This window comes from Stegastes partitus, unplaced genomic scaffold, assembly GCF_000690725.1.
Source record: "Stegastes partitus isolate 25-593 unplaced genomic scaffold, Stegastes_partitus-1.0.2 Scaffold849, whole genome shotgun sequence".
Taxonomy (NCBI): Eukaryota; Metazoa; Chordata; class Actinopteri; family Pomacentridae; genus Stegastes; species Stegastes partitus.
In genome coordinates this window covers 309,498-330,379 of record NW_007578580.1, presented here as the reverse complement: position 1 = coordinate 330,379, position 20,882 = coordinate 309,498, and the positions used below count along the sequence as shown (strand labels likewise).

Here is a 20,882-nt window from a genome sequence, read left to right as displayed (position 1 = left end):
CACTGAGATCCAATAATACTCAGGATAAAATGAATACAAACCTCTGTGGGTTGAGTGATATGGGGCTTCTTCGCAGAGGGTTCTACAATCTAGAATCTTCATGCATTACTTCAGTGTGCAATGAGTAAAATACTGAGTTGTGCTAGTCCTGTCAGTTTATAAACTGTAATATTGGGTGTCATGATCCCTTTTTCCCACCATCCCTGTGCTCACCCCACAAATGGTCGGGCAGATGGCTGCCTTCCCTGAGCCGGGTTCTGTCAAAGGTTTAATTTGTCCTCCCCATTGATCGATTTTTTGTTTTGGTGTTTGGTTCCTTCTCACAGTCTTGCTTGCTCACAGGGAATCCAAAGTGAAATTTGGATTGTTGGACTCTCTGTTCTCTGTTTAAAATTTGTTAAGTGCTATGACATGATATATGCTGTGAATTGGTGTTATATAATTAAACTTAAATTGAATTGAATGAATGAATGAATGAATGAATGAATGAATGAATGAATGAATGAATGAATGAATGAATGAATGAATGACAGCTTAACTGGTTCAGCAGGTAACCCATGAATAGGGGCTAAAGGTCCCCACTGCAGTGGCATGGATCTATTCTGACTCATGACGCATGATTTGCTGCTTGTCATTTCCCCACTCTTCTTCATCACCTTTCCTGTCACTGTTCTATAGTAATGGTCAACTTGGCCAAAAAAAACCATCAGTGTTATTTACATATTTTGTTCTTTATGATATGGGAAAGTTAACATGGTCATTGTGCCTACAATTTCTTGGTTATTATAACTTAATAGGTGAGTTTACCAGTTTGAATTTCCCAAAACCCTCATGTGTTCTTGGGTCAAACAGTAAAGGAAGAATTTTCCAGCTTGCTATTCCAAAGGTCCCTTTGCCGTATGTGTAGAAGCGGGCACACACTGCAGTTGGCTGTCATGTCTTCCCCTGTATGCTCCCTCTTTATTAGACAGCTCACTCAAGGGACTGTGAGAAAGAAAGAATTTTTGATAAAAAGTGAGCGCGCAGATTGAAGTTCTTACAAACAGAGTGAGGCACAGAGTTGTTACCCTCCTATTAACTCTGACTCTTTGTCAGCTTTCCATCTGCGTGAATGTGCAAAATCCTAGCTTTAAAATTCCTATGCCTCTTGAGTAAAATAGTCCTGATACAACCCAGGCCCACCTTCTGTCACCTGGACAACAAACCTCCCTTCATTACTTTCACGGCTACCCATGCAGACATACACTCCTTCATCTGCTGCATACGTTCTACATAAAACTTTAATGACAAATATTCATTAAAAAGCATTGATTCAGATGCCTTGTCAACACGGACACAGACAGCAGCAGACACCATGGATGCATAATTGTTGCTTTTTTACTTCTTTTGGACTTTTTGGACTCAGTACACATGATCAGCCATGACAGGCGCCCCTGGAGCAGATAGGGTTAAGTCTTGCTCGAGAACAGAATGTAAAATGTAGGCACAGGTAGTACAGATGAAGGAGTTTGTTTGGTTTGGGGATTAATTACCACTAACCCTTATGGCTGTACTGCCATATAACTGGATGGTGTGTGGTTAGACTGACCTGCTCCAGTTCGAGCTATTTTTTTCAGTCATATGTTGAATTTGAAGGGAACAGATGAAGAAATATCTTTGAAATATTAGTTGTAGGAGAGGCAGTACTGCGAAGGGAGACAGGTTGTCCAGTGCACATAAGGAGTGTGATTCGCCAATGCAAGGCTAAACATCAGTCACAAGATCCAACCATGATACTGCCCACTGTGTCCATATCTGTCTGAATGTGTGATAAAGGCAACAGATGCAGACTAACCCAGCCCAGCAATGCCTGGCCTGGTCTATGCGCTGCCCCCGCTCCAGTCTAATCCTGTACAAGGCCTCACCACTTCTTCTGCTCCTCTCGTTCAGGATCTGAGCTCATGCCGAAAGCCCTCTCCACCAGAATTGTAGGAGGAATCTGGTGGTTTTTCACGCTCATCATCATCTCCTCCTACACTGCAAACCTGGCGGCCTTCCTCACTGTCGAGAGGATGGAGTCGCCCATCGACTCTGCAGATGACCTGGCCAAGCAGACAAAGATAGAATATGGAGTGGTTGAGGATGGGTCCACCATGACCTTCTTTAAGGTTAGTTTCAGCTGGATTTTATTAAACCAACTGCAGTTCTTTGTCATGTAGCAGCCTGCTGCACTCACCCAGGGATATTCAGGCATCCTTATTGACACAACTGTGCATGTATTTGGATTATTTTATGATGATATAGGAGTTTTTGGGGTTTTTTGTATCATCTCCAGGGTGAACTGCGACAGCAACTTTAATATCTTAAAGTGATGGTACATCAATAATTATAGTTAAACACAATCCATCATACTGAAATGATCCATTCTGCATTCTAAGTACTTTTGCTTTTGTTACTTTAAATATATTTTGAAGCAAATATGTCTGCATGTTTATTTCAATAAAATTATAACACTTTATGTATTGTATGACACTGTGGTATTACTATATCTTACTCCTTTTCCACCTTCCTGTGCTGGTGCTAGGGCCAGTACTTAGTTGGTTCCAATCTGGCACCTCATAAGAACCTGCTTTTCCATTGGCAAGGAGCCAAGTTAGAGCCACGCCATACATCACTGCATACGTAGCTGTTTACCGAACAATGCTCATGCCATACGGAAGTCCACACAGGACTCCAACTTTTTTTTTTTTTTTCTTCTTTCTTGCTCCTGGCAAAAAACCACACAAACCACCGCTTGTGTGTTCATCGCTCTCGGAGGTCACGATACCCCCCCCCAGCCCCTGACGTACTCTGTGCTTAGCTCTGGCCCACCAAAGAGTTGGTTCCTGAAAAGCACCAGTTTTTGGAGCCTGCTTAGGTGGTGGAAACACAAAGAACTGGTGCCAAGTCAGGCACTGAACTGGCACTGGAACCAGCTCGGTGATAAAGGGGCCTCTGAGTACATCTTCCACTATTGTGAATTTGTGTGGCATTTAGGGACAGACAAAAAAAGAAGGAAAAAACTACCTCCCGGTGTTGTTTTTTGTTAAATCCTCCAACTTGGTAAAAGCCAGAGTCTTTCGAACCCATACTCTTTATGCTGTCGCCTTTCCAGAAAAAAAACAACTTTCCATATATAAGCTAAAAAATGGAATATTCATTGCTGAAATCATGTAGAGTGATTTTTTTTTTTTTTTTTTTTTCCAGTAACGTGCTCTCTGGATTCAGCAAATCACTTGTCAGTGCCTTCCAAAAGTTATGTAGCTGTTAATAAAACTACGTTTTCCAATCTCCTTCCTTTATGGTTTAAGCTTGATCAGGTTTAGGCAGAAAAAATCAACCTAATTATATCACTTCCACCTGACAGATATAATTTGCATGACCACATGGGTTCTTTTCTCATGTGAGTACAGTCTCTTTATGAGACTTGACAAAGCTTTTTTAGAGCCATAGATTATAGTACACCATCACTCCACTTTTGTTTTTTGTTTTTGTAAGGTGGCGATCATTGTTCATGGTACCTAATCAAATTATCCATTGTTTATAAGCTCAAAGCTTCATAGTTCAGCTTAACCACCACTTTCTTTTAAAGTGACATTTCTATTGGCTACTGGACAGATTGCTAAAGGATTTTTCATCTAGTACCATGAGTCAGTCAGTTGTTTTCCTTCATCCTATCAACATATTTTATCTGGTACTAGTTTAACTGAAGGGCATGTCCATGTTTTCCAGGTGGAAAATACAACAGTATTGAAATCATCCTGTTCCAGAGATTCAGAACCTGTCTAGTTTTCCTGTGCTAAAACAAGAGTGATAAAACTGTCTTCACAACCTGACTCCATGTGTGACTGAGACTGGGTTAGTTTAATTAAACACATTAAACTTTGAAATAGGTTTCATGTGTGCACAATGCAAGTTCTTAAAATAAAGATATTAGATATTTTGACCCAGGGTCCCTCTACAAGACAGGGCCTTAGAATTACGTAATAATGAAACACATGGCATCATTCAATTCAATTCAATTCAATTGTATTTATAGAGCACATATTTACAAGTCATCTCATAGCGCTTAACAAAGGCAGAAACACCCAACAATCCAAAACATTTGGATTCCCTATAAGCTTCAGCAGTCCGCAAGCAGTCTGCAACAGTGGGAAGGAACCGAAAACCCCCACAAGGGAAAAAAACCTTCGACAGAACCAGGCTCAGGGAGGGACGGTCATCTGCCTCGACCGGTTGGGTGGATGTAGGATGAATTCTAAAATAATATAATTGTGAAAGGTGCCAGTTCCCAACAAAATTAGATTGTATCAAAAATCAGTTGACACATAATAAACTGGGGTACTTTGAGGCCACTGGGTGCCTGTGAGCTTTTGCCCACTTTGACCAGTTTGTGTTCTAGTCTTTCCCTAAAAGTCCCTCTCTGATTGTTGATTTCAACCCTAAAAACTCATCTCTGTGCGTGTATGTCTGAAAATTAATTGCTATTGCTTACTTTGGAATGTGCATGTTTGACCTCCAAAGTGAGTCTAAAGAAGAATCGTGAGACAGAAAGTCCCACCACAACGTTGACGTATTTAATACATATTAAACCCTGGAAATCTCAGTCTGTGTTGTTGAGATGTTCATCACACAATGCAATTTCAGTTGGAAAAGTTTCAGTTTAACTGCTCAGTTTGTTCATGACATATCTTCTAACCATTTGGGATTTTCACTGATGGGGATCTCAAGAAAAATCAGAATGCATGTTAGTAATTAATTACCACTAGCTCTCCTCATTGTTTCATGTGATCACGTAAACATGCATCTATTTTCTATGGCCATTTATTATGTTTAGGGTCATGAGAATCCAGAACTTTCATCTGTCATTCATACTGCAAACTCCTTAAGAAAGAGGCCTGTGCAGAAAGAGCATGTTCAAACCCAAGACCTTCTTGCTGTGAGGTGACAGTGCTCAACACGAAGCCACTGTTCCACCATGATCAAATACTGCCGTACCATTTTGCCAGTGAAATAGCTTGTAAGCATGCAGCCGTAAGAGTTCTTTCCCTGCCAAGGCTCTGCTTGGTAATCCCGTCTGTGTAGGATCGCATAGATTGTGTGCTGCATATCAAGGATATTCTGTTAGTCCAGCCAAGTTTGAAAATTTCCCTGCGTTAGATGTCCTTTTTTTTTCTCTTGCAATCTGTAGATGGCACTCGGACAGATTTGAGATTTATCTTTTCTTCACACCTCATTTTCATCCATCTGTGCAATAAGACACATGCGTTCACAGGTACTGCTCACACACAGGAACACAGTAATGATTAATATGTTTTTGTGTGTCTCGTCTTCACACTGAAGCATACTCACACCAGTTCATTAGAAAACTTATGTGGTGATAGCTGTGCAGTCTCTTTATCATTATACCAAACAAATTAATGAAAACAACAGTTGGTCTACGAAGCAGCATATGCGCTTCTTAATCATCCTACCTATGCTGAGGTCCCTCCGTAGCCATAATTTACAGCTTCAGGTCAGACACTGTTAGTTCAAGCCATTTGCGCATTATACGCTAAGCTGGGATGCAGTGAGGGAAATAAGCATTTGATCCTCTGCATATTTTATATTTTTGGTCACATACAAAAAAATAAATAAATAAAAAATGGCCTATAATTTTTAACGGTAGGTTTGTTTCAACTGTAAGAGAAAGAAAATAATATCAACAAGAAAAATCCAGAATAATATTGTCTAACAGTTATACATTAATTTCCAGTTGATCAAAGGAAATACATATTTGATCCCCTTCCTACCAACAACAATTCTGGCTCCCACAGATTGGTTATGTTGCCAAGAGATACATGTATAAGCCCATTCTGCTTCAGAAACTGATCATCCAAACTGTTTATGTGTACATATGTGGAAGAAACCTGTCCAAGTGATCACACTTTGGTCTTGCCCATGGTGGTGAAGTTGAAGATACAAAGAGTTTTTCAAAGGCATCAGAGACAAGATTGTAGAGCTTCACAAGGTTGGAAAAGATCCACAAGACCATCAGCAAACAACTTGGTAAGAAGGTGACAGCTCTCTGTGCAAAATTTGCAAATGGAAGAAGGACAAAACAACAATCAGTCTTCCTTGGTCTGGAGCTCCACACAAGCTCTCACTTCGTGCAACATCGATGGTCATCAGAAAGGTCAGGAATCATCCCAGAACTACACAGGAGTAACTTGTCATTGATCTCAATGTAGCTGGGACTACAGTCACGAAATAAACCATTGGTAACACACTGTGTCCTAATGGTTTAAATTCCTGCAGTACCTGCAAGGTCGCCCTGCTCAAAAGGGCACATGTACAGTCTTCCAGCAAAATAATGATCCAAAGCATTTGGCCAAGGCCACAAAGGACTGGCTCAACAAGAAGCACATTAAGGTCATGGAGTGGCCTTGCCAGTTTCCAGACCTTAATGCTACAGAAAATCTATGGAAGGAACTGGAGTTCTGTGTTTCTACGCAACTGTCTCAGAACCTTAGATCTGAAGAGAACCTGCAAAAAGAAGTGGTCTAAAATACCTCCCCAGATGTGTGAAAGCCTGGTGGCCAACTGCAAGAATTCCCTTATTCCTGTTTAAAATGGTAAAACATCGAGAGCTGAGTGTGAATTAAAGCACTTCATGATGCTGAATGTTCTCTGAGACAAACGGAAAGACATAAAGTGTTCTCACAGTGTGGGCAAGTATGCTTTGAAGTCACTTGCCAAGACTGGTACTTACAAAATGTACCAAGGAAGAGGCAGGAAACAAAAGTTAACTGAAGCAAATGTCAGACACCTTAAGATTTTAAGTGCTAGAGACAGAAGGAAAACCACTGCTAATCTTCAGGCAGAGATGAATGCTTCTAGATCAGAGTCTGACAAAGTCTCCAGAATGACCGTAACAGACGAGTGATGGAACAAGGCTTAAAAGGAAGAATAGCTGCTAAGAAGCCATTATTGAGGCCTGCAAACATCCAGAAATGCCTCAGATTTGCACAAACACTGGACTGTTGATGACCGGGAGAAGGTACTCTGCATTGTCCTGTTTATGTCAGCAGAAAAGCTGAAGAACATTTTGATGCTAGATGCATTGCACCAACAGTGAAACACGGTGGAGATTTCATTATGGTATGGGGTTCCATTTGTGGAAATGGTGTGGACAAATTAGTGAAAATCAACAGCATCATGAACAAGAATGCCTACCACAACATCTTCACACATCATGGAATCCCTTCTGGACTGAATCTGATTGGTTGTGGGTTCACATACCAACATTTTTATGACAGGTGGTCTAATACATTTGTTAAACACTGTCTATCCCTTGATCAACTGGCAAATAATTTATAAATGTTAGATAATGTGTGTTTTTCTGGATTTTTTTGTTGTTGATATTTTTATCTCTTTCAGTTTAAATGAACCTATTATTCAAATTATAGACTGACAATCTTTCTTTTTTGTCTGTTTTGTTTTGTTTTTGTATGTCGCCAAAATTAGAAAATATGTAGGGGATCAAATACTTATTTCCATACATACAAGTGTAGTGCTGGTTTAAAACATGCATGCTAAGCGTATTGCTGCTGGCAGCATCTTCATTGTCAATGATCAATCATATCAACCACCCAAACTGCTTCACATTTGACACTGACAAACTGTTCTAGAAACATCAGCATTAAAACATAGATCTGCTGATGTCTATCACCAGCATTACTGGTTATATAGCATAGCTTGTTTTGTTTGTTTGTTTTAAACCTCAGTCTTGTTTTGTCTTCAGTTAATACTTTAATGTAACGACTAATTTATCCTGTCAGCTACTGTGAAAAAATGTTTTATGACTCACTTAATAAAAAATAATTTTAAAAATAGACCAAATATTCAGTTATCTAATCATCATTGTATCATTTCTATGCCACTCCTGGGGCAAATTACTGGACCTAAAATTCAAATAATTGCTGTCACATAGATTAATTTAAATGTTGTATTTCAAAGCAACCCTTTGCCTGGACTGGAGAATCAGTATTTTTACTGATGTGCTTGATGTAAAACTTAAAATGATTGTGCCATGGATTCAGTTCATCACTGAAATAAAATGTAGTTAAAACAATAGCTGGGAAATGTATGCTTGCATCATTGTGGGGTAAGGAAGGGAGATTAAGTTATTTACAGACTGTAACAACAGCCTATAGTGTTAGTTGAAGTCTTGGCCATAAAAATAAACATCCATCTGTTCAAACAATTATACACAACTCTAAACACCATGTGAATGTCTAGCCATCATAGCGCTCAGGAAGAAGACGGGTTCTGTGTCCCAGAGATGAACGTGTTTTTGTGTGAAATGTGTGTATCAACCCCAGAACAAAAGCAAAAGACCTTGTGAAGATGCTGCTGAAGCTGGTAAGAGAGTGTCATTATTCACAGTGAAACGAGTCCTGTACCGACATGGGCTGAGAGGCTACTCAGCGAGGAAAAAGCCATTACTCCAGAAGCGACATGAAAAAGCCAGATTACAGTTTGCAAATGCACACGGGGACAAAGACCTTCATTTCTGGAGACATGTCCTGTGGTCTGATAAAACTAAAACTGAACTGTTTGGCCACAATGACCATTGTTACATTTGGAGGAAAAAGGGGGAAGCTTGCAAGCCTGAGAACATCATCCCAACTGTGAAGTACGGGGGTGGCAGCATTATGTTGTGGGGGTGTTTTGCTGCAGGAGGGACTAGTGCACTTCACAAAATAGATAGCATCATGAGGAAAGAACATTATGTGGAAATTTTGAAGCAACATCTCAAGACATCAGCCAGGAAGTTAAAGCTTAGGCACAAATGGGTCTTCTAAATGGACAATGACCCTAGGCATGCTGCCAAATTAGTTACAAAGAGGCTTCAGGACAACAAAGTCAATGTTTTGGAGTTGACATCACAAAGCCCTGATCTCAACCAGGTAGAAAATTTGTGGGCACAGCTGAAAAGGTGTGTGGGGCAACAAACCTGATCTGAGTTTCACCAGTTCTCTGAGGAGGAATGGGCCAAAATTCCAGCAAACTATTGTGAGACGCTTGTGGAAGGATACCCAAATATTTGACCCAAGTCATACAGTTTAAAGGCAAAGCTACCAAATACTAAGGAAATGTATTGTGGTAAGCTATGCGGAAGGATGACGTTGGATATGCTCTTTTGTTACGCACTACACAAGTAGACGCTTTTATCTTGACACAGAAAACAATCACACATGTGAGCAGTGGCCAGACATCACACAGATTTCACATCTCACTCGCGGTGCTATCAACACAACACTTACTAACCCGTCTCAACCAACTGAACCATAAAAGCACAATAAATCAGAAACCCCAACAACAATGCTAAGCAACATGAACCACAAAAAACACACTAATAACCCCATCACCCCAAACTCCCATGGTGCATTGCAGCACAACTGTTCAGTCTCAGCATATCCGGCTCTGGGATCGCTACATAGCCTCCACCTGAGGGGTCAGTTGTCCTCGGCGACCCCATCACCCAAGAGGAAGTCCCTCAAATGTCCAGGCCGCCGCTGCTGGCGAGCAGGCCGTCGAGGACTGGCAGGCTCCGCGCCAGATGGAGAGTCACATTGATCTGGGCATGGGGTGTTGCCATCATCCAACTCCCCAGCAACACGTAGGGCAAGGGGCCGGTACGGTGCAAGTCGGTCCTGGTGCAGCACAACCAGGCGACCCCTGCCAGCCATCCGCACCCAGTACACCACCTCTGACAAGCGACCCACCACTTCACCAGGCCTCTGCCAGTGGCTGCGAAGCTTGGGGGAAATCCCTTTTTTGCGGACAGGACAGTACACCCACAAATTGTCTCCTGGCATGAAGGCCCGCCCTCTGCAATGGGTGTCATAAGCCCTCTTCTGCCGAACACCTGAGTTGGCCTGGGCCTGGCAGGTGTAGTCATGCACCACATGCAGACGCTCCCTCAGTCTGCGAAAATAGTCCATCTTCTTCCCTCCTGCGATCTCAGGTTCTGGAGGGGCACCAAACACCAAATCCACTGGTGTCCGGAGCTCTCTCCCAAACATGAAAGCAGCAGGTGTGCACTGGCTGGACTCTTGAACAGCAGACCGGTAGGACCGGAGGACCAGGGGCAAGTGTCAATCCCAGTACCGCTGATGTTGAGTGGTGAGAATGGCAAGCTGGGTGGCCAGGGTGTGATTGAATCGCTCCACCAGTCCGTCACTTTGCGGGTGGAGTGGAGTTGTCCTTGTTTTTCTCACCCCCAACCGTTGGCAGACCTCACCAAGGACCTGGGACTGGGACCCTGGGACTGCAGTGGTAGTGGCACTCTGATCTGGAACCGCATATGCCTCCGGCCACTTTGTGAAGTAGTCCATGGCGACCAGGACATATCGGTTGCCAGAGTCAGTAACTGGAAAGGGTCCAAGGATGTCCACTCCTACCCTCTCCATTGGGGCCCCCACCAAATACTGCTACAGTGGGGCGTGGGAGCATTGAGTCAGTCCCTTCTGGGCAGTGCAAGCATCACAACAGTGCACGTGTAGTTCCACAGCCCAGCCAGTAGAACTGGCTCCTGAGGCGATGGAGGGTCTTGGCGTTTCCGTAGTGACCCGCCCCCACTGAACCATGGACAACCTGAAGAACTTGGGAGCACAGGCCTTGGGGCACCAGCAGCTGCAGGAGGTCGTTCCCTCGTCTGGGCACCTGCCATCTCCGGTACATCACTCCATCACGGACCTCAAAGTTGCCTCACTGGGAGTGATAAGCCTTCACTTCAGGTCCCAGGGGCGACACCTCCGTCCATGTGGGGCGCTGCCCCACCTCCAGCCAGCCTCCCACCAATGTCAGTGTCATATCGGCCTCCTGCTGTTGCTTCAGCTGTTCGGTGGTCAGTGTGAGCCACCCTTCTCCATCGTTGGCGGGGTGGGCGGTCGCCACCTGGCTCCGTTCTTCTTGCCGCCAGCAGTAGCGACACTCCGCTGCCGCATATGGACGACATGAGAGGGCATCAGCATTGCCATGAAGCCGCCCTTCACGGTGCTGGATCTCAAAATCATACCCCTGGAGAGCCTCCAGCCAGCAGGCCACTTGGCCTTTGGGGTTCTTGAAGTTCAGGAGCCAGGTGAGCGAGGCGTGGTCGGTACGGAGGAGAAAGTGGCTACCGTGCAGATATGGCTGAAACTGACGCAGGGCCAAGATTACTGCCAGTAGCTCACGGCAGGTGACACAGTAGTTCTTCTCCGCCCTGCTCAGGGCCCAGCTGAAGTAAGCCACCACATGCTCCCCATCTTCCCCTCGCTGGGAGAGGACGGCCCTGACACCAACATTGCTGGCATCTGTATCCACGATGAAGGGCTGCTGAGCATCATGGTATGCCAAGACCGGGGCTTCAGTGAGAGTGGTCGTGAGTTGGATGAAGGCAACTGCACAGTTGTCATCCCAGTCGAACAGCTTGCCCTTGTCTGTTAGACAGAGAAGAGGGCTGGCGATCGTGGCAAAGCCTCAGATGAACCGCCGGTAGGACAAAGCCAGTCCCAGGAAGCTCCGCAGCTCACTGACGTTCGCAGGGGTCGGCCAATCTCGAACAGCGGCCACTTTTGCAGGATTGGTGGCGACACCCTGTGCACTGACAACGTGGCCCAGAAACTCCGTCTCCCCCCGTTCAACCGCAACCTGGCCCGATGGATGGCAGCAAAAACCTCACTCAGGTTGGTCAGAGCTCTGTCAAAGTCACTGGCATGCACCAGCAGGTCATCAAGGTACACCACACACCGTTGGTCAGCACCCTCTCCATTAGCCGCTCAAACATAACTGGTGCATTACAGAGCTCAAACGGCATGACACAGAACTGCCACAGCCCCTGTCCAATGGTAAAGGTGGTCTTTGGTCTCGCCTCCGGGGCCAGCTCTACCTGCCAGTAGCCGCTACGTAGGTCAAGGGAGCTGAACCAGCTGGACGCGACAATGTAGTCGAGGGCATCATCAATATGAGGGAGTGGGTAGGAGTCCTTCCTGGTGACTGCACTGAGGCAACGGTAGTCCACACAGAGCCGCCAGGTGCCGTTCTTCTTCCTCACCAAAACAACTGGGGCTGTCCATGGGCTGTCTGATGGCTCAATCACTCCCACAGCGAGCATCTCTCGAATCTTTTCCTCTGCCACCTGCCGTTTAGAGAGGGCCAGCTGATGGGGGCGCAGACGGATGGGTTGAGCATTACCAGTCCCGATTGTGTGCTGGAGCAGTCCCGTCTTCTTGCAGTCCTCATCTCTGGTAGCAAAAATGTCCCCATAGTCATCAAGGAGACATTTCAGCTGGTGACGCTGTTGGGGGCTAAAGTCATCACTGTTGCGTTGCCATAGCTGGTGTATGGCCTCAGTTGGCTCGGCAGATGGAGTGATTGCTGGCTCTGCAGTTAGTGCTGCGGCAGGTTTTGGCTGTGCTAGGCTACTGGTGTTGAGTGTTGGAGCATGGAGGCTCAGCATCTGCTGGGCTGCAGCTGACTGACTTCGTCTCTTTGGCTGGTTCTTCCCCTTCTGACCAGACAGGAGCTTCACAGTCTCTTTGCCAAGGGTGACAGTTTTCCCCACCACATCAACCTGGGCTCCCCAATGGCTCAGCAGGTCCAGGCCGATGATACATGGGTCCTGAATGTTGGCAAGCCAGAACTCGTGCATCACCTCCTGGTTGCCAGCTCATACTGTCAGGAACCTCTTGCCTTCCATGCTAACCTTTTCTCCAGTTGCCAGGTGTTGGTTGGGGTCCAAGCCATGCAGGGTATGTCAGTGATGTTGGTGAGGGTGCCAGGTTGTACCAAGGAGATGGTGGATCTTGTGTCTATCAATGCCTGGCAGGGTTGACCATCTATTGGCAGTTCAGGTACAGCCCTTTTGTGTGTCCATAATGTCCCATCAGCGTACATCTGCCTTGGAGGGGGAATGGAGGCTGGAGCGGCAGTCCCCTCACTGAGCCGCTCCGCTGTCATTTCAATTCAATTCAGTTCAATTCAATTCAGTTCAATTCAGTTCAATTCGATTCAATTGAATTCAATTCAATTCAATTCAATTCAATTCAATTTTATTTATATAGCGCATTTTTACAACAACAAGTCATCTCATAGCGCTTAACAAAGGCAGAAACACCCAACAATCCAAAACATTTGGATTCCCTATAACCTTCAGCAGTCCACCATCTTGGGTTTTGGGGCGGGAGCTGGGCGGGAGCTGGGCGGGAGCTGGGCAGTCGTGTGCGATGTGGCCAGGCTCATCACACCGGTAGCAACGGTCAGTTGAGCGGGGTGGCCACTTAAAGCGTGGAGGCCCTCTCTGGGACTGCAGCGGTGATGACGTGGCTCGGCGGATCTCCTCAGCCTCCTCACCCTCATTGTAGTCAGCCATTCTGATGAGAGGGTGTAGGGCAGGAACCCTCTGTTGTGCAGGCCAAGTGGAGAGCACCATTTCAGCCTGTTCAGCTTCATGCAGCGCCTCAGTGAGGGACTGGGGCATAGCTAGGCGAACATGCTGCCGTAGCCTCTCTGGTGTGAGCCCCTGTAGGAAGGCATGGAGGGCCAGCTCCTCTTGGGCGGCTGCATCAAAGTGTGGATACCCTTGTTGGCCATACAGCTGTACGTCTGCAGCAAAGGTGCCCAGGCTTTCTCCCTCCTGCTGGTGGCGACTGCTGTGATCGACAAAGCATCGCTGCCCAAAACGCCTCTGCAGTGCCGTCGTCAGGTTGTGGAGATTTCGCTGCTCTGCTGGAGCAAGGTCAAGGAGCACTTGTACTGCTTTCCCTTCCAATGGCAGGGCCAGGGGGGTGGCAGCCTCATCGTCGCTCCAGCCATGATGCCGTGCTGCGAGCTGGACTTGGGAGAGGTATGGCGCCAGTGCTGTTGTCCCATTGTATTTGGGCAGCTTCATGGGTGTCCTTGGCACGACCACAGGCTGTGACTGGCTTGGTGTAGTCATCCTTACCACAGGCTAATCTGCAGTGGTGGCAGCAGCAGCACTCATCTCTGGCAAACTGCAATCGACCGCCCTCATGGTGTCAGCTGCAGTAACCCTCCCAGCCTCCAGAGGGCGATGGGGCCTAGGCGCGCTGGAGCCATCAGGAAGATCAGCAGGTAGCATGACTCTGACTGCACTGCTCCTCCCAACCTCCAGGGGGCGACGAAGCTGTCGGACAACCTGTCGCTCTCTTGCAGCCCCCTTCTCCTGCCACGCCGAATCTTGCAGGTAGGACATGCTCTGCTGGATAGCTCGCTCGAGGTTCTCGATTTCCTTCTCCATTCTTCAAATGTTAGGAATCCCACTTCTGACACCAATGTGGCGAGCTATGCGGAAGGATGAAGCTGGATATGCTCTTCTGTTACGCACTACACAAGTAGACGCTTTTATCTTGACACAGAAAACAACCACACATGTGAGCAGTGGCCGGAAGACATCACACAGACTTCACATCTCACTTGCGGTGCTATCAACACAACACTAACTAACCCGTCTCAACCAACTGAACCATAAAAGCACAATAAATCAGAAACCCCAACAACAATGCTAGACAACATGAACCACAAAAAACATTAATAACCCCAAACTCCCATGGTGCAGTGCAGCACAACTATTCAGTCTCAGCATATCCGGCTCTGGCATTGCTACAGTATGTAAACTTCTGAGTAATAAAAAATTATCAAAATGTCTTTCTCATTATTGTGGCATTTAGCAAATAGAAATAATTTTGGTAATTCTAACTGACCTATACCAGGAAAAGTTTAGTCTGATTTACTGGCAGACAATAAGAGAGAAAAAAGGTAGTGTGTCTTTTTATACGATACGGTGTATGTAAACTTCTGGTCTCAACTGTATAAAAGTGTAGCACTGCTTCAGACACTGCAACAATGCCACACTACTTTTTTCCTTTTTTTTTTTCAATAGAGGAAATAGAATATTGGAAGTTCACATTATCTGGTTGAAATTCATATTCATTCTTTACGCACTCGAAGATTCAATTGTAACTAAATTGTAGATCGCATGAGAGTGTGAATAAACACAATTCGTCAAAGCTGACATTTAGAGTGTGTTGATTGATTTTTGACTTCAACTGAAATTTCACTTTAGAAGTTGTCAGGAGTTGCCAGCTGCTTTTTTGTTTTTCTCATGGACATAGTCGCTAAAGATAAGAAGGCAGCAAAACATACTTTTATTTTATGGAACAGCTAAAAGTAACATGCTCTTCCATGTTGTGAAAAGCCAGATTTTCAGTTTGTAGTTCAAAGGTGTATACCCTTGTGGGAATTCTTCAGATTTGGATTGTCTGGCCCTACGTTAGCCAGTTCAACAATTTGCGCTTCTAGGTGAAAATGGAGAACTGTTGGCATATTCCTGCGCCTGCTCTCTCTGTGGATGTCTCTGGATCTGGAGCTCCTGAATTACAGCTGCTGGCCTCACCTTTCTGCATCCTGCTGCCCCCACCATGATGCCTCCTGTTACAAAAGGACAATAAATTCTAATAACTTGTTTAACTGTAAACTAAATTTTAGAATTCATCCTACATTCACCCAACAGGTCGAGGCAGATGGCCGTCCCTCCCTGAGCCTGGTTCTGTCAGAGGTTTTTTTTCCCCTGCGGGGGTTTTCGGTTCCTTCCCACTGTTGCGGACTGCTTGCGGACTGCTGAAGCTTATAGGGAATCCAAATGTTTTGGATTGTTGGGTGTTTCTATCTCTGCCTTTGTGAAGCGCTATGAGATGACTTGTTGTTGTAAATATGCGCTATACAAATAAAATTGAATTGAATTGAATTGAATCTTGGTCGCTGGGGTCTGCTCTTAGGTCCACCAGCCACTTGGCATTGGTATTGTGTGCTGCTGCTTTGTCCCTTTCCAGTTTCACTCAGTCTCAGTTCTCAGTGGGTGTACTCCTGTTTTTTTGTTACTACTTTGCAGCTGGGAGTACATCCTGAAAACCTTTTTTAGAGTTTTTTAGAGAACAGGCCATTTATCATATTGGTTTGTGCTTCTCTGGTGTATCGCTTCAGCCTAGCAACCAGTATTGTGAGTCATTGTTATGTAGTCTCTAGAGCCTCACTTATGGGCATCTTGATATATTTCATTTCCATTCAGAACCTGTCTCTCACATTACCTCTCTACACTGAGGTCAACTGACTAAGCTCCCTCTGGGGTTTGTTGAACTTTATCACCATGGGGGCCATACTCCGCATGTTGTATCTTTGATTTTAAACCTTTGTGCCTTGAGGATTACTGTTGCAGTGGCATATGTGGTACAAGTTCATTTAAGTAAGACTTTTTCATTTATCCACTGTGAAATGTTAGTATGTCTTGGCACGTTCTTGTTTTTTCCCCCCCAGAGCAGTATTTTAGAAAGAGGCTACGCCTCCTCTGAGGCAACAACTAGAAAGCCTTATTTTGGCAGAATTTTTGCTGATTGGAGTCTTGTGTTCTGAATTTAGCAAATTCTGTATGAGATGTGATAAAGTTGCTTTTCCATTTCCTCATAAACAAAGTTTTTTGTATTAATCTTCTGATGGCGTGGTGACATTTGGGCTGTCTAATCCTTTGTTGGATACAGCTGATCCTGACCATACACTGGCCCCTTCGATATTCAGTCTCACCGTGATGTGACACTGAGGAGAGCAAAGGCTGCAATCTGGTTTACTTGGGCAAGCTTATGATGAGTCAGCTAAGTCTACCAATGTCTTCTGATTGCTGCTTCAATAGAATGATACAGCTTAAGGAAATCTGACCTTTTGTACAAAGGAGTTTATATTCTTGCTGCCATGAATGTGATTCAATCAGATTGCTGACCTAGAAATAGAGCAGAATCTCTCAAATGGTTCTTTCTCCCATTACATGTCTGAACTTCCCCTGTTTTTTAATATCCATCCATCCATTATCTATACACCGCTTAATTCCCACTAGGGCCGCGGGGGAGCTGGAGCCTATCCCAGCTGACTTAGGGCGAAGGCAGGGGACACCCTGGACAGGTCGCCAGTCTATCTCAGGGCTACACTTAGAGACAGACAACCAAGCACACTCACATTCACACCTACGGACAATTTAGAATCACCAATTAACCTCAACATGTTTTTGGACTGTGTGGGAGGAAGCCGGAGAACCTGGAGAGAACCCACGCTGCACGGGGAGAACATGCAAACTCCACATAGAAAGATCCCGGTGCCCCCACCAGGATGTGAACCAGCGACGTTCTTGCTGCGAGGCAACAGTGCTAACAACTGCGCCACCTTGCAGCCCTTTTTTATTATTAATCCTCAAATTTTAGGATTATTTAATGACAGATTTTCAATGTGGCTTTAGACTTTTCTTTACCCCACTGTATAGATACCACGTTAGAGCCTGTCTCTGTCTTAAAATATTGTACATGCAAATGTCAATCAAGCTTCATTCTTTGGCCATAAAAAGCAAAAACAAATTGTATTACAGAGCTTAATAAATATATATATATGACATCATACAGAACAGGAGTTTGACATGAGCTGTACTGGTTACCTCTCTCTATGCCTTTCTATGTGTAGTCTGTTGATTTTACTCTGTGTTTGAGTATTAATGAGTACAGCCAAACACAGAGGACATTTGTCCTCCACCAGGTAAATGTACTCACACATCTGATCAGAGGTGTTTAGAGGACATGTCCGTGATGATGGATGGAGTGTTTTGATCAGGCTTATTATCAGCCTCAGTTAATTTAGTGCGGCACACTCACAGATAATGTGTGCATGCATCACAATCACTATTTAAACCAAAGGAGAAAAAAAAAGACAAAATACTTAGTGTTTGGGTAATTATTGTCTTCTGCTCTAAAATACATGTCTAATGGTGGATAATTATGTAAATGTCTGTGCAGGGTAGTCTCTGAAGCATTGATGCATCTTACTCGTCTTCCAAGCAGGGACATTCCCTATGGACTGCTGCTACAATAACACTGAATAATTTATTGAGCAAACACACCGCTGCTGAGTCTTACTTGTTAGCTAATAAAATCACATCTTATTAAAGACTGTGCTGGTTTTTCACTTTGTGTGTATATTGGGGTGATGGCTGGCAGAGTTTGCAACAGAAACAGTAGCCCTTTACATGAATATGGCACAGTGCTTCATGTCCCCAGGCTCTACAAGCCTGAATTGTTTTGCATTAGCCATAAAACAGATGGGAGGAACACCTTCAGCACGGTGATTAAATCAAGCAGATAAACTCTATTTAGATTATGTGCTTGATACCTGAGAGAGGAGGGAGGCACTGGAAGGAAGGGTGGAGGAGGGAAGAAAAAACGGGCCTCAGGTCACAGTGGTGTGATCCAAACTGTTCATAATCACATGCTTAAATTCAGCAGTGTACTATACAATAATATTAATAAAGCATATTTGTCCAACAACAATTTAATTTAGTTAAATTGTAAAGCTGTATGAATTGTGTTGTATCTACTTTTTATGCTGCCTCTTGGCCAGGCCGTCATTGTAAATGAGAACTGGTTCTTAGTTCAACTGCCTGATTAAATTAAGCTAAAATAAATAAACACAATTCAAGTTTGGTTGGGATATGGGTCATTTTCTCCAATGTGAATTCCCTATTTCAGCATGAATCATTTTTTTAATGGTAGCATGCATTTTGGAAGATGCGAGTAAATGTTAGTGACATACTAAAGGAGATACTGACGCAGAAAATATGAATATGCCACTGTTCAGATAACACAGATAAAAGTGCATTTGATGGATTTTTTGAGGATTTGTTCTGTGAAAACTCAACATGATGTAAGTTGGATGTTCATGTTCAATGGGCACTTTAATGAGTGATGCCACTTGTTGTAAAAAGGTGCTCAGTCAATCAGTTTATATTTACCAACTGTTAATCACTTGGAAAAAATGTTGTATTTCATATAGTTGTGGTTTCATTTCAGCAGTCATTTGGTTAAAATTAGTTTTCAAGTATTTGTGCTCACTTGTTTTTGTGTTGTTTCCACGTGGGGTTTGACAGTTGGTTCATAACCTCTGTCATTTGGCCTTTTGCATATTTTACTTGTCTTTCTCTAAATTTCCATGCAAGAACCATTAAGGTCCCATTCCTTCTCACATGATATAGATAGTGTCAAATATAAAAACAACCAAAACAAACTAAAAAAAATCATAACAATCAATCAGATTTTTTTTTTTTTCTGTGCTACATACTACTCTGTGATTAGCTGCTGTTACAGTGGATTCTCCTGCAGGTTGAGCTGACAGAGCTACAAAAGTGAATGTGAATGTTGATTTTTATTTATTTTTTTCTTTTAGAGCCACTATGTTTAGTGTCAACAGTATATCTTAAACAGTATGTGTAACTTCTGGCATGAGAGAATGCTTCATAAAAAGCAAAGCTGTTTGGGCTGACAAAAACTATGAGCCATCCCCTCAGCTTTCTGGATTCTTTTGATTAGGGCCCTTTGAAAAATATGCAAAACACTTTGGCAAGCAATGAGCACCAATTCTTGACAAGTACCAACAGAGTGTGTATTGCTGATAGCAATCAAGGCTACACTCACACACGCCTATACACACTAAAAGCTGCATGCACAAAAGCTAAACCATGGTGTGCAGATTCCCTCATTTTACTAAGATGAAATGTTCAGAAATGCTTAACCAAGACAATTAAAACATATACATGCAAATGCATACTGCCTAATAGTAAACATTTTTCTCTAAGGAGACAAAAATGTAAAATAAATCCTGTAACAGCAGATTTTATTTTTTTATTTATGTTATTTTTTCATGTATTTTTCTTCAAAAAAGTAGAAACTTGGTCGTTAAAGCAGCTACTCTATTAACTAACTGAATGTTAGACTGCTGTTGTGTTGCAGCAGTGAGCACAACGCTGCCTAAACAGTCATACCTTTCAGACTACAGGAAAAAAAAGTTCATTTATCACTGAACAAACAGTTATTAAAATGCCATAATACCTAAAACACTGTGTTGCCTTGAAGCAGGAACTAACATGTTTCATTTGAAGAAACAAGCTGTCGATGAGCTGTCCCCTGCTAAGGATGATGCCGTCTTTCTTGACCAGTGAGACACTGTTAACAGAATGTCAATGTCCCCATGGCCTTAATCCTCAAATGCATGAGTCACTTTTTAAATAATATGTAGTAACTCAGCAGTTTAAGTCATATAACAACATCTTACTTCTTAATTGTTGGAATCAATCACTTTCTTATCAATACAAGCGCACACAGAAATCTTTTTTGTTTTTGTCATTTTTGACATTTTACATACATTTACATCGTTTATAGGTTGCAGAAAACAATGCTTTTTAGAGTCATTCTAATTTCTTAGCATAAACTGATTTTATTTTTATGCTGTCGTATCTGCACAGGGTCTGCTGTAAGTTGCTGATTTACATCTACCAAACCCATGCAGTGTTGAAGTGCCACCGTCACCACAACCAGCACTGTGTTCAAGAGCAACATTAACAAACCCAGTGCTTGTTGATGGTCAAAGAGCATCAGAAACCCTACGGGGTGTGTGTGTATTTGTGTGTCTATTTGTGTGTGTGTGTGTGTGTGTGTGTGTGTGTGTGTGTGTCCTTCCAAGACTCAGGTTAGGGCATACACACACCCCATAGTGTGTGTGGATGTAATAACCTGAGTCTTGGAAGGATCTTTGTTTTAACACCTGCCTCTATAATTCTATTACATTTTTTCCTCTCTGGTATAACAAAGGCCAACTTTACTGAATTAGTCTCTTCAATCTATAAGTGCAGAAAGAACTATATTTAATGGGGGATTTCTAAGTCTCTATCACCTACAACAGTTAAACAGTACAAAGGCAGTTCAAAAAGTTCTCAGTCTCACCAGAAAAAGTCACAG

General features: G+C 43.7%; 1 protein-coding gene across 1 annotated transcript in view; it reads left to right on the top strand.

The window, feature by feature from the left end:
- Positions 1–1,929: 1,929 nt before the first annotated feature.
- The window catches only part of LOC103365520 (glutamate receptor ionotropic, kainate 2), a gene marked incomplete at its 5' end in the record, with an annotated part of 88,599 nt that continues 69,646 nt past the window's right edge, over positions 1,930–20,882 (top strand). The window contains one exon of the mRNA XM_008292976.1: positions 1,930–2,147. Coding sequence (XP_008291198.1) covers positions 1,930–2,147 — 218 coding nt within the window. The remainder of the gene's footprint in view (positions 2,148–20,882) is intronic.